The sequence below is a fragment of the Physeter macrocephalus genome, chromosome 4 (genome assembly GCF_002837175.3).
Source record: "Physeter macrocephalus isolate SW-GA chromosome 4, ASM283717v5, whole genome shotgun sequence".
Classification (NCBI taxonomy): Eukaryota; Metazoa; Chordata; class Mammalia; order Artiodactyla; family Physeteridae; genus Physeter; species Physeter macrocephalus.
Genome location: NC_041217.1, coordinates 50,083,700 through 50,096,619, shown reverse-complemented (window position 1 = coordinate 50,096,619; position 12,920 = coordinate 50,083,700). Strand labels below are relative to the sequence as shown.

Sequence of the window (12,920 nt, the reverse complement as noted above, 5' to 3'; positions counted from 1 at the left end):
ATTGGAAAACGGCCATTTTCATTCTCTTTTAGGTTGGCAACACACCTAAGAATCTTGGTACTTTCTCAGAATGGAAGCTCCTGAAGGGTAGAAAAACATCTGTTTCATTGGCTCTATTCAGGACCATGTAAGTGAAAAGATAAATGCTTCATAAATGCCCTTGGGGCCTGCCTTCTAGAGGTTTATGCTTTAACACAAACAACATAGACATGGTGATGGAGTTCAGGACATGTCACCCCAAAATATGTCACTTTGCAAAGCTGCAGTCATCAAAACAGTATGGTGCTGGCCCAAAAACAGACACATAGATCAACGGAACAGAATAGAGAACCCAGAAATAAATCCAAGCACTTACGGTCAATTAATCTATGACAAAGGAGGCAAGAATATACAATGGAGAAAAGACAGTCTCTTCAATAAGTGGTGCTGGGAAAACTGGACAGCTACATGTAAAAGAATGAAATTAGAACATTTCCTCACACCATATACAAAAATAAACTCAAAATGGATTAAAAACCTAAATGCAAGGTCAGAAACCATAAAACGCCTAAAAGAAAACATAGGCGGAACACTCTTTGACATAAATTGTAGCAATATTATTTTGGCTTGGTCTCCTCAGGCAAAGGAAACCAAAGCAAAAATAAACAAATGGGACTTAATTAAACTTAAAAGCTTTTGCACAGCAAAAGAAACCATCAACAAAATGAGAAGATAAGCTACTGAATGGGAGAAAACGTTTGCAAATGATATGTCCAATGAAGGTTTAATATCCAAAATATATAAACAGCTCATACAATTTAATATGAAAAAAAAAAACCCAAACAACCTGGCTATATTATAGGCAGAAGACCCAAACAGACAATTTTCCGAAGAAGACATACAGATGGCCAACAGGCACATGAAAAGATGCACAACATCACATCACTAATCATTAGAGAAATGGAAATCAAAACCACAATGAGATACCACCTCACACCTGTCCTGTCAGAATGGCTACTGTCAAAAAGACCACAAATAACAAATGCTGGTGAGGATGCAGAGAAAACAGAACCCAAGTACACTGTTGGTGGGAATGTAAATTATGGAAAACATTATGAAGCTTCCTCAAAAAACTAAAAATAGAACTAACATGTGATCCAGCAATTCCACCCCTGGGCATATATCTGAAGAAGACAAAAAACCCACTAATTTGAAAAGGTACATGCAACCCAATGTTCATTGGGTTCATTGGCTATTTACAATAGCCAAGATATGGAAGCAACCTAAGTGTCCATCAAGAGATAAATCGATAGAGATGTGGTGTATATATACAATGGAATATTAGCCATAAAAAAGAATGAAATTTTGCCATTTGCAACAATATAGATGAACCTGGAGGGTATTATGCTTACTGAAATAAGACAAAGACAAATACTGTATGTTTTCACTTATATGTGGAATCTAAAAAATAAAACAAAGGAATAAATATAACAAAAAAGAAAGAGACTCACAGATATCAAGAACAAACTAGTGGTTACCAGAGGGGAGAGGGAAGGAGGGAAGGGCAAGGTAGGGATAGGGAATTAACAGGTAGAAACTACCATGCATAAAATAAATAAGCTACAAGGATATGTTGTACATCATGGGGACTATAGCCAATATTTTATAATAACTTTAAATGGAATACAATTTATAAAAATATTGAATCACTATGTTGTAAACCTGAAACTAATATATTGTAAATCAACTATAATATTTTAAAATGCCATTTAAAAAAATGCCACTTTGGACTCTGTCTACAAGAGGCGGGCAGGTCAGGCGTGGGTCAAAGCCGGGGAGGACGACACCTCTAGGCCACAGCAAGTAGGGGCTGAGCGCGATGCCCCAACCGAAGAAAACTGCCCCACACCGAGCGGTCTCCTGACACCCCGAGCAGGTGCTGGCTTCCGAAAACACGTGTGGGAGCAGTGGGGACAGAACTCCTGAAGCAAAAAGGAACCGCAGTTGATTATGGAAGATTCTCACAAGAATAACGCTTCAGAGACAGCACCTCAGTCTGGTTCAACAGTTCAGGGAGCTCATATTTCTCATATTCCTCAACAGATGTCATTAAGAGGATCTGCGCCAGTGACAATTGTACCTCTTCCTGGAGAGAAAGTACAGGTTCAGGGGGTCATCCAGACAGCTCAGTCTTCTGTAATTCACCCACCACACGTGCAAACGGTATCATCTTTATCGGAAAGTGAAGAGTCTCAGGACTCATCTGACAGCATAGGCTCCTCACAGAAAACCCACGGGATCCTAGCACGGCGCCCATCTTACAGAAAAATTTTGAAAGACCTATCTTCTGAAGAAACACGGGGCAGAAAAGGAGACGGAGAAAATCCTGGAGTTTCTGCTGTCACTTCTATGTCTGTTCCAGCTCCCATCTATCAGACTAGCACCGGACAGTACTTTGCCATTGCCCCAAATGGAGCCTTACAGCTGGCCAGTCCAGGCACAGATGGAGTACAGGGGCTTCAGACATTAACCATGACAAATTCAGGCAGTACTCAACAAGGTACAACAATTCTCCAGTATGCACAGACCTCTGATGGACAGCAAATACTTGTGCCCAGCAACCAGGTGGTTGTACAAACTGCATCAGGAGATATGCAGACATATCAGATCCATACCACGCCTTCAGCTACTTCGCTACCACAAACCGTGGTGATGACATCTCCCGTAACCCTTACGTCTCAGACAACTAAGACAGATGACCCCCAACTGAAAAGAGAAATAAGGTTGATGAAAAACAGAGAAGCTGCTCGAGAATGTCGCAGAAAGAAGAAAGAATATGTGAAATGTCTGGAAAATCGTGCTGCAGTCCTGGAAAATCAAAATAAAACTCTAATAGAAGAGTTGAAAACTTTGAAGGATCTTTATTCTAATAAAAGTGTTTGATTCTTAAAGAAAATATTTTTGTGGACTTGCCTAAAAATTAGACGGAGTTTCTTTTCTTTTTTAGTGGAGTTTTATGAATTAAAAGGTCAAAAATGAAGCTTTTTATTTAGGCTTTTGCAACTCAAAGATAAATATCTTACACAAGAGATCTGGTGACAGAGGATAAAGTGGAAAAAGACCTCAAGGAAGTTACTGGCACAACTGGAAGCCCTGTAAAAATTAAACATACTCAAGAAATAAGAAATGAACTTTCACAAATTCAAATTTTCTAAATAACACTAGTTGTCATATTCCAAAAATGGCAGATAGGATGAAATTTGATAAATCAGATTTTTAAAAATAAATCAGTTTACCCTATACGTTTGCATTTCTTACGGTTTCCTAAAATTTACCTTTTTCCATTGTGTGTATGTGCTATTTCTGCCAATAAATTCTAAATTACAAATAGAAAAAAGCTAATATACAACTAAATATATAAATTCTGTGTTCTGATTATGTATCCTAAAAAGGCATCTAAGGTACATGAATGGAGTATGGTGATTTTGTAACATTTTTTTATCAGAATGGAAAGAGAATTGTTTAAAAGTTTGATACTTTTAAATGGTTTGTTTTTTGGTTACTCTGGGAATGGTGATTTTCTACAAATATTTAATAAATTGTTTTTTGAGTCTATATTCTGTATGCAGTTAAATATACATTACTTATTCTGTTGTGCTTTAATAGAATGGAATGTTTACAGGCCCTTGAGATGTTAGAGTATTTTAAAAACCTTCTGAAGATGCATACCAAAGTTCTCCAAGAGGATTTTATAATTGGTTTAATGTAAGGTTTATCAGATTCTAAAATAGTACAGTTACTAAGGCAATTTTATGTTAGAGACTATTTTGTAATGTAGTGAATGGTACATTTATAAGAAATGTGACTGTCAATATATTTTTATAGCTAATCTTTATAAATTCTAAAGTTGAGTTTTTAATGATTATTTTAAATGTTTATATAGTTTGTTAGTAAAGAATATTTTGCATCTCAAAGTATCATTTTTATATTATAGGAAGTAAAGTTTCCAGATTGGCTAATATTTGAATTGTAAGTTTTGTATGCAGTTTATCCAGAGTTCAAAAATGCTGTCAGCACACCAGTGTTTAACCTCTGTATTCCAATTTGTATACACTTTGAAATTGTACTGCAAAACTATTGTGTGCTTCTTATACAATATGTATCATATTGTTGTCTATGAAATTAAAGGACATTTGATAAAATTTTTTTAAAAATGCCACTTTGGCATATTGATTATTTTGAGTTGAAGGCACTTGAAAAACAGCAAATGCATGGAGAGGCTTTCTCTTAACTCCCCTTATCTGCCTAAGGACAGTTCTTCCAAAAGGAACTCAATGGTCATAAATCCCCAGAGAGTTTCTTCACAGAGACTGACTCCTATCACAAGAGAGGAAACTAGAAGTCAATACCACATGCAGACAAACTTTGTCACAAACTGTCATATCTTCCATCTATTCTCCTAAGGGCCCATTCATCCTTCCTAAAAATCATTTACTCTCCCCTAAGTTCCTACATTCCCTCTCTCCTTCCCCTGTTAAGACCATATACAAGCTCTTAAATCTCACGACCTTTTTTTTTCTAATTTATTTATTTATTTTTGGCTGTGTTGGGTCTTCGTTGCTGCGTGCAGGCCTTCTCTAGCTGCAGTGAGCAGGGGCTACTCTTCATTGCGGCGCCTGGGCTTCTCATTGCGGTGGCTTCTCTTTGTTGCAGAGCACAGGCTCTAGGCACGTGGGCTCAGTAGTTGAGACTCGCGGGCTCTAGAGCGCAGGCTCAGTAGTTGTGGCGCACGGGCTTAGTTGCTCCGCGGCATGTGGAATCTTCCCGGACCAGGGCTTGAACCTGTGTCCCCTGCACTGGCAGGCAGATTCTTAACCACTCTGCCACCAGGGAAGTACCTCACTGCTTTTTTGGATAGTCATCTTTTTTCCCCTGTGATGCCCCCATACACATAATATTAAAAATTAATAAATTTGTATGTGTTTTATCCTGTTAATCTGAATATTGTCAATTTATTTGATAGACCCAGCTATTGAACCTAGGATTGTACAGGGAGTTTTCCCTCCCCTACAGTGATAAGGTAGGGGTTGCTTGGGAGGTTCCTTACTGCTAGATTATAAAGGTCTTGATTATGCTAACAAGCTTGCACTGATTACAATGGGAGAATGGGTGAGGTTTATGGCAGAAACTGCTAGTTGCTTATAACATCTCCCCTTTCTCATCAGAAATAGAACCTCAATTTTTTTTGTTTCTTCAATTTTTAATTTTGAGATAATTGTGGATTTATATACAGTTTATAAGAAATAATAAAGAGATATCCCATATGCCCTTCACCTAGTTTCCACCAATGATCACTGCAAAACTATAGTGCAGCATCACACCAGGAAATTGACACTGATACAATCCAGATTCAGATTTCACCAGCTTTATATGAACACATGCATGTCTGCATATGTATATTTAGCTCTATACAATTTTATCACACGTATAGATTCGTGCGACCACCACCACAGTCAGGACACAGAACTGCTCCATCACAAGGATGGGCTCTTGTGGCCCTTTGATAGCCAGAGTCAACTCCCTTCCTCCCCATTCTCCAACCCCACCATTAATCTGTTATCCACTTCTATAATTCTGCCATTTAGAGAATTTATATAAATTGAATCATACAGTACGTAACTTTTTGAGAGAACCTCAATTTTTAGCTGGGCATTTTGCCGCCCAGAACAAAACTGTATTTCCCAGCTTCTTTTGTATCCAACACGGCCATGTGACCAAATTCTGACTAACTGGATTAAGTGGAAGTATTATTTGGGTCTTTTGAGGCGGCTGCTTAAAGGGAGCAGACTCATCTGGAAGAGTCCATCTTTTGGCTCTTTTGCTTAACCTCTTGGTCTGTATTAGGATGTGAGATACTGTGATATTTATAATAAGAAATACATAATTGTCCCATTCCTGGCACAGAGCTCCTAAAACCCTTGGGATTTCCTAAGTGATGAGAGCATAAATGTGTCTTTGGTTCTGTTAATTGGGTGACTTTTGGAAAACCCCTACGTAACCAAACCCGAAACCCCCAGGATGGGGGCTGGTTGCCAGGGGAACCAACCCTGTGATTAGAGGATTGGAACTTTCAGTCTCACCCTCCAACTTCCTGGGAAGGGAGAGAGGCCGAAGATTGAGTTCAGTCGTCAATGGCCAATGATTTAATCAATCGTGCCTATGAAATGAAGCCACCATAAAAACCCAAAAAGGAGAGAGTTAGGGGTGCTTCTGGGTTGATGAACACGTGGCGATTGGGGGAGTGTGGCGTACTTGGAGAGAGCGTGGAAGCTCTGTGCCCTTTCCCCATACACTGCCTTAGGCATCTCTTACATCTGGCTTTCCTGAGTTATATTCTTTTATGATAAACTGGTGATCTAGTAAGCAAAACATTTCTCTGAGCTCTGTGAGCCACTGTAGCAAATTAATCGAACCCAAGGAAGGGGGTCATTGGAACCTCTAACCTACAGCCTATCAGTCAGAAGTATAGGTGACAACCTGGACTTGCTATTGGCATCTGAAGAATGTGGGGAGGCAGTCTTGTGAGACTAAGCCCTTACCCTGTGGGATCTGATGCTATCTCTGGACAGACAGTGTCAGAATTGGGTCGAATTGTAGGACACCTAGCTGGTGTCTGAGAATTGCTTGGTGTGGCAAAACAAACAAACAAACAAACAAACCCTAAATGTTGGAATTGGAGCAAAAATGATACATGTGATAGCTAGAGCTCTAGCAGCCATCTTGGACCACTACAGCCATGCTCCAGGAGTTGCAATAGAAAGCTAGGTTCTTGGTGATACCATGCAGCTGCTATATCCCTGCACTATCCATGGCCCGACATTTTTTAAGTGAGAGAGATATAAATTTCTATCTTGTTTAAGCCACTTTTTAAAGTTATATCCAGCTGAACTGAGTCCTAACTAAAAAAAATGTTTAGGTTCTTCAGCAGAGGAGAAATTTGCTTATTGCTATGTTTTAGGTCAGTGGTTCTCCAACTTTTGTATACATCAGAATCACCCCACACAGATTTCTGGGCCCCACTCAGAGAGTTTCTGAACCAGTAGAAACTGGACTGGAGCCTGAGAGTATGTGATGCTGAAGCTGCTGGTCCAGGGACTGCACCTTGAGAACGACTTCTTCAAATGCATGGACTTGGCAGCAGAGTGTACAATGGACTGGAGGCATAAAGGCCAGAATAAAAGGATTTAGGGGAGGAGGAAGGAGGGCAAACAGTCTCTGCCAGTGGCAGTGAGACCTGAACTAAGGGTGGGGTAGGAAGAACTCAAAGGAGATAGATGTGAGAACCTTGGGGAGAGCATAAGTGACAGACCTAGAGGCTGAGTGGATGTGGCCAGAGGAAGGTGCCAAAGGTGGCTGTGGGTTTTGAGCCCGGAGGAGCAGAGAATGACAGTACTGCTGACAGAAAGAGAAAGCCCAGAAGAGTGGCCATTTAGAGGAGAGCAGTTTGAGTTTAGCCTTATTCAGCAAAGTTGAAATGCAAAACAAGAGCAGGAGAGATGCTTGGCCTGGATACTGTGTCCACTTAGAGGGGTCTTTCGGAGCAGCTGGGTAGCTGGTGTAGGCAGAGGTCAGAATCTCAACAAAACTTACATTCAGAGGTTGGTAAGATGGGGATGTGCCAGCAGATGAGTCAGAAAGTGTGGACAAGGACAGAAGCCAAGGCAGGCTTGTGCTGTGCCAGGGAACCTGAAGAGAGTGCCTGAGAGAAGAGGATGTCATTGGCATCCAAGGCAGCAGAGAGGTCAAGGAGACCACTTAGGATTTGTGACTAAAGGGGCACGGGTGGCTTTGGTGACAGTGGTGGGGCAATATGGGGTGAGGAGCTGTGAGGACAGAGGTGCTGAGATGCCTCTGGTGAGAAGAGAGAGCAGAGAGCCAGGATGTTAACTTATGGGGGTCAGAAGGGTGGGGGGGCTTTTATAAGAGATGGATGTCCAAGCATAGGTGTAGACAGAAGGAAAGAACACAGGGAAGAGGGAGACAGATTAGATACTAGAAAAAAGGGGGCAATGATGGCACAAGGTCCTGAATGAGGAAGGGGAGGATGGGGATGGAAGTACAGGTCAGAGGGACACTTCAGAGACAAGATGAGAGAAGGAGGGAAGGACAGAAACTTTGCCAAGGGGAGATTAACAGTGATAGCAGCTCTCATAGAAGCAGCACAGAAAGGCCCAGAGATTAGAGAGTGAAGGCTGATGGATTCTGAGCATCTAAGGGGAAGGAGAGGACCCCACTGCTGGGTGAGGCTCTGTGGGTGCAGAGGTGGCAGGGCTGCAAGCACAGGAGATGCATCTGGGCAGGAACGTCCACTAGCTGGGAACGCCCAGCTCCCCTGATGAAAGGGGGCGTGGCCAGAGGGTGTTGTGCTGGTCCTGCATGGTGGTGGGGTGGAAGTGAGGGGAGTGACAAGTTCAGTAGAATGAATGTCAGAAGAGGGTGAGATCACACCATGAACAAGAAGGTTCCTACAGCAGAGGGCAGCACAATGGACTCAGCAGCAATTGGAAAACTCCTTTCAGTGACCAGGGAATATTTGTGGGTTTATTGACAGATCAGGGGGCATCTGGGGACTGAGATACTATCAACCTGCTTGTTGGAATATACATTTTTATATTTTCCCTTTCTTTCAAACCAAATTTACTCTGTCAGTTCAAAAAATATTTACAGAACACCTCCAAATGGGTCTAAGTGCTGTGATGGGAGAATTATGTGATGAGCTCAGAGCAGGAACACCAACTGACTGGGTCAAGGAACACTGCTAGGAGGCAGTGAGGTTTAGCTGACACCTGTGGGATGAGAAAGAGTTACCCAGAGAAGGGGGTGGGGAGGAGAGTATTCCAGGCAGAAAGAACAGCTTGTGCAAAGGCCTGGAAATGAGAACGTGCATGGTGTTTTGAGGAACTGAAAGAATTTCAGGGAGGCTGGGGCACTGAGAACGACGGGGTGGGAATGAGAAATGAGCCTGGAGAGGCAATTAGAGTCAGGTCCCTAAGGACTCTGTAAGGCACCGCCAGAGTTTGGACTTCATCACAAGGGCAGTAGGAAGATCTTCTGGGGTTTTTTTTGGTTTTTTTTTTGTTTTTTTGCGGTACGCGGGCCTCTCACCGCTGTGGCCTCTCCCGTTGCGGAGCACAGGCTCCAGAGACACAGCCCCAGCGGTCACGGCGCACGGGCCCAGCCGCTCCGCGGCATGTGGGATCTTCCCGGACCAGGGCACCAACCCGTGTCCCCTGCATCGGCAGGCAGACTCTCAACCACTGCGCCACCAGGGAAGCCCGATCTTCTGGGTTTTAATTAAGCAGGGGTGAGTGAAAAGATCAGAAGAATGTATGGAAAGGAGTAGAAGAGGGTAAGAGTGGTGATAAGTTGAGCAATTAGGAGGTGTTAGAGTAACAGAGCTAAGGAAGACAGCGGGGTGGACTAGGGTAGCGGCCATGGCTATGGGTTAAAGTGAGCAGATACAAGATATTTAGAAGCCAAATTCAATCACAGATAGTGTTGCTTGGATGTGGGTGGTTAGAAAATGGGATGAATTGGGGATGGGCAGATGAATGAATATGTAAACAAATGAACAACAAACTGACATATTTGCTTCGTACTGTGGCCAAATATTTGAAAGCTAGGAAGCTGGTGACTGCTGACAGGAGGGTCTGGTGGTGAAGCTACCCAGGCTCAGGATGAAAGAACTGAGCCCAGAGCCTGTGATGCTCCAGTAGAGAAATCTGAGCCCTTCATGCCACTGACCCTCTGCCAAAGGGCTACACACCTATTTGCTGGTGTCATCCCCACAACCTGCAGGGGGTTTGTTGTTTGTTTGCTTGTTTTTACATTATTTGCCCATTGGTGGCAGTATTTTATTCTCTATAATATACCATTGATAACTGTCAAAAGTGCTCCAATTTCAGCAAGAATTTAAGTTCCTGGAAAGTGGGCATGTGTCACCCTAACCAAATGTAAGATTTTAAAAATTATTTTAAAGAATAAAATCTTTTTACTAGATAAAACTTTAAACATATACAAAAGTAGAGAGAATGGTATAATGAGCCCCCAGCCTGTTTCATCCATACCTTCTACTGATTATTTTGCAGCACACCCAAAGGCAGCACACATTTAATTTATAAACATTTTGGTACGCGTTTCTAATAGTGGTTCTTTTAAAAACATATAACAGAATACCATTAGCACCCCTAAACAAATGAATAATAATTGCCTAATATCATAAAAATCCAGTGTCCATACACATAGGGCATTTGACCACACCAAAGCCGAAGCTGGATGTTCGCATAGGCTCATAGTCATCAGGACTTGCCTGGATGCCATCATTTGCCTCTGAAGCCTGCAAAATTCCTGCAAAACACCTATCCCAATCATTTCAGGTTGAACCAGAGCTCCCCAAATGCTGATGCCAGAATCCAGGAGACAACAATAAAATCCTAAAAAAACTGACATCTGATTGGCTGTGTGGTCTTAGACAAGTCATTTAGTTTAAGTGGGTGACCACTTGCAAAATAAGGGGTTAAAAACCTGAGGAAGAAGCTCAAATATCTATCAACAGATGAACGGATAAAGAAAGTATGGTGGATACACCCAATGGAATATTTTGCAGCCTTAAAAAGGAAATCATTCACATACCACAACATGGATGAACCTCAAGGAAATTATGCTAAGAGAAATAAGCCAGTCACGAAAGGGCAAATACTGCATGATTCCACTTTTATGAAGTATCCAAAGTAGTCAAAATCATAGAAAGTAGAAAGGTGGTCATCAAGGGGTGGGGGTAGGGAGAAGGGGAATTAGTGTTTAGTGGGTATAGAATTTGAGTCTTGCAAGATGAGAAAGTTCTACAGAGATCTGTTGCACTACAATGTGAATATACTCAACACTACTGAACTGTACACTTATAACCGGCTAAGACGATAAATTTTATGTTATGTTTTTTACCACAATAAAAAACAACAAAAAAACTTCCGAGGTCCATTCTGGTTGCAGGAAATGGAGGCGCGTAATACAGTTCTAGGATGCTGTTAGTTTGATCTGTGTTGGGAGGCGCCTCAGAACACCACTACCTCAGGGCGCCACTCAGGAAAATGGGGTGGGAGGGAAGCTGTATTCGGAACCTTCTCAACTTCCGCCAACTCCATCGGGAAGCAGGCTGCCGGTAGGGGGCGCCAGGGGGCTGGGCAAGGTCCTGTATGGCTGGAGTTGGGGGCTGGGGTTCAGCAAAGTAAGAGAAACAAAAGAAAGTGGAAGCCTTTATCACGGGCTGGGTTGTCCTCGGGGAACATTCTGGGAATAAAGGAGAAAGCCCAGCTGGCCGGGAGCAGCCATGCGGGTGGGATCTGAAGTGACAGATACAAATGTGTAGTACACTCGGCAGACGTGTGGGAGATTAAAAGTGCGCGGATGCTGAGCGCGGGCCGTGAAGGGAAGGGAGCTGGAAAGACTGAGTCCCCCAGTCTCTTCCCAGGGCACCAGGGTCTGCAGAGTGCTTTTAGCGCTCATTATCATAAGGCCATTTTTCAAATTAGCACAAGTCTGGCCTCAGGGAATCCAGGAAGCAGCAGGCAGAATGGGTCTTCCGGCTCCTTTTCTTTGACCTCTCTTGCAAAGTTTCCTCCCGCATCTGTACAGGCCAGAGAGCAGAGAACAGATTCACTGCACTAGACGGTGATATTATCTTGGTGCCTGATAGGGTCTTGGAGGGAAGACGGATGGCAAGAGAACTCCTGTTCAAGGTTTTGGAAAAGAAGTAAAGACTCCTCAAATGTGAGGGGTCTGCTCTTTATGCTTATTTTGGTACTCAGATTGTTTGGGAGAATTGGGTCCATCGATCCAGAGCAGAGGTATAAGATCTGGACTCATGTTCTGACGTGGCTGAGGAAGTGTTAGACGCCTCCCTCTGGCAAGGTCACTGAGGGAGTATGGGGTGGGACACCAGAGTCCTAGGTTTGGGGGCTCCTGTCTCTTCAGGCCAGTAGCTCTGAACCTTTCTGCAGCCCTTCTCACCATGTGTGATTTCTGGGCACTGGTGGGGCACTGCACCCCTCTGTCTACCATTCAAGAGAGCAAAGCCATGGACATAAGTGAGCTAGGAGGTCGGATTAAAGCAATAGTCTTGAACCAGCTCTGATGCTGAAAATAAGCAAAAATTCCTACCCCAGCCCCCAGGACTAATTCTAAATTTAGTTCCTAATTTAGGAACTAAATTCTAAATTAGTTCCTAAATTCTAATTTAGTTCCTAAATCTCAGGAACTTGTTGGACATGAATTTCACAGGCTTTTGCTCAGACCCACACAGGCTGACATACGATGTGGCCTTGGTCTCACAGTGTGGGCCTTGGACCAGCAACATCACCTGGGACCTTGTTAGAAATACAGAATCTTGGGACTTCCCCAGCAGTCCAGTGGTTAAGACTTCACCTTCCAACGCAGGGGGTGCGGGTTCGATCCCTGGTCAGGGAGCTAAGATCCCACATGCCTCGTGGCCAAAAAACCAAAACATAAAACAGAAGCAATATTGTAACAAATTCAAAAAAGACTTTAAAAATGGTCCACATCAAAATAATCTTTAAAAAAAAAAAAAAAAAACAGAATCTTGTGCCTCACCCACACCTGCTGAATCAGAATTCACATTTAACAAGCTTTAACAAGACCCCTAGGTGATTTGTGTGCACGTTCACATCTGAGAGGTACCACACTTAGCCATCACACCCCACTCCCCTGCCACCAGGTGGAGTAGCATCCACTCAGGGGCCGATCAAACTAACCTCCACCAGCTGCAGTTGTCACCACTGTGGGGAGACACAGAAAAGGGGGAAGGTGGACACAGAATGGGTTCACTACAATGTGTGAAGTGCATTTAATAACTGAGATGAAATCTA

The 12,920-nt window shown here is 42.8% G+C and overlaps 1 protein-coding gene across 1 annotated transcript; it reads left to right on the top strand.

Annotated features, from left to right (window-relative positions):
• The first annotated feature begins 1,979 nt into the window (after window positions 1-1,979).
• Window positions 1,980-3,053, top strand: LOC102979014 (cyclic AMP-dependent transcription factor ATF-1-like). The gene has a single exon (XM_055084183.1). It carries the CDS (start codon window positions 1,990-1,992, stop codon window positions 2,920-2,922), a length of 933 nt encoding a protein of 310 aa, XP_054940158.1. The 5' UTR covers window positions 1,980-1,989; the 3' UTR covers window positions 2,923-3,053.
• Window positions 3,054-12,920: the final 9,867 nt, after the last annotated feature.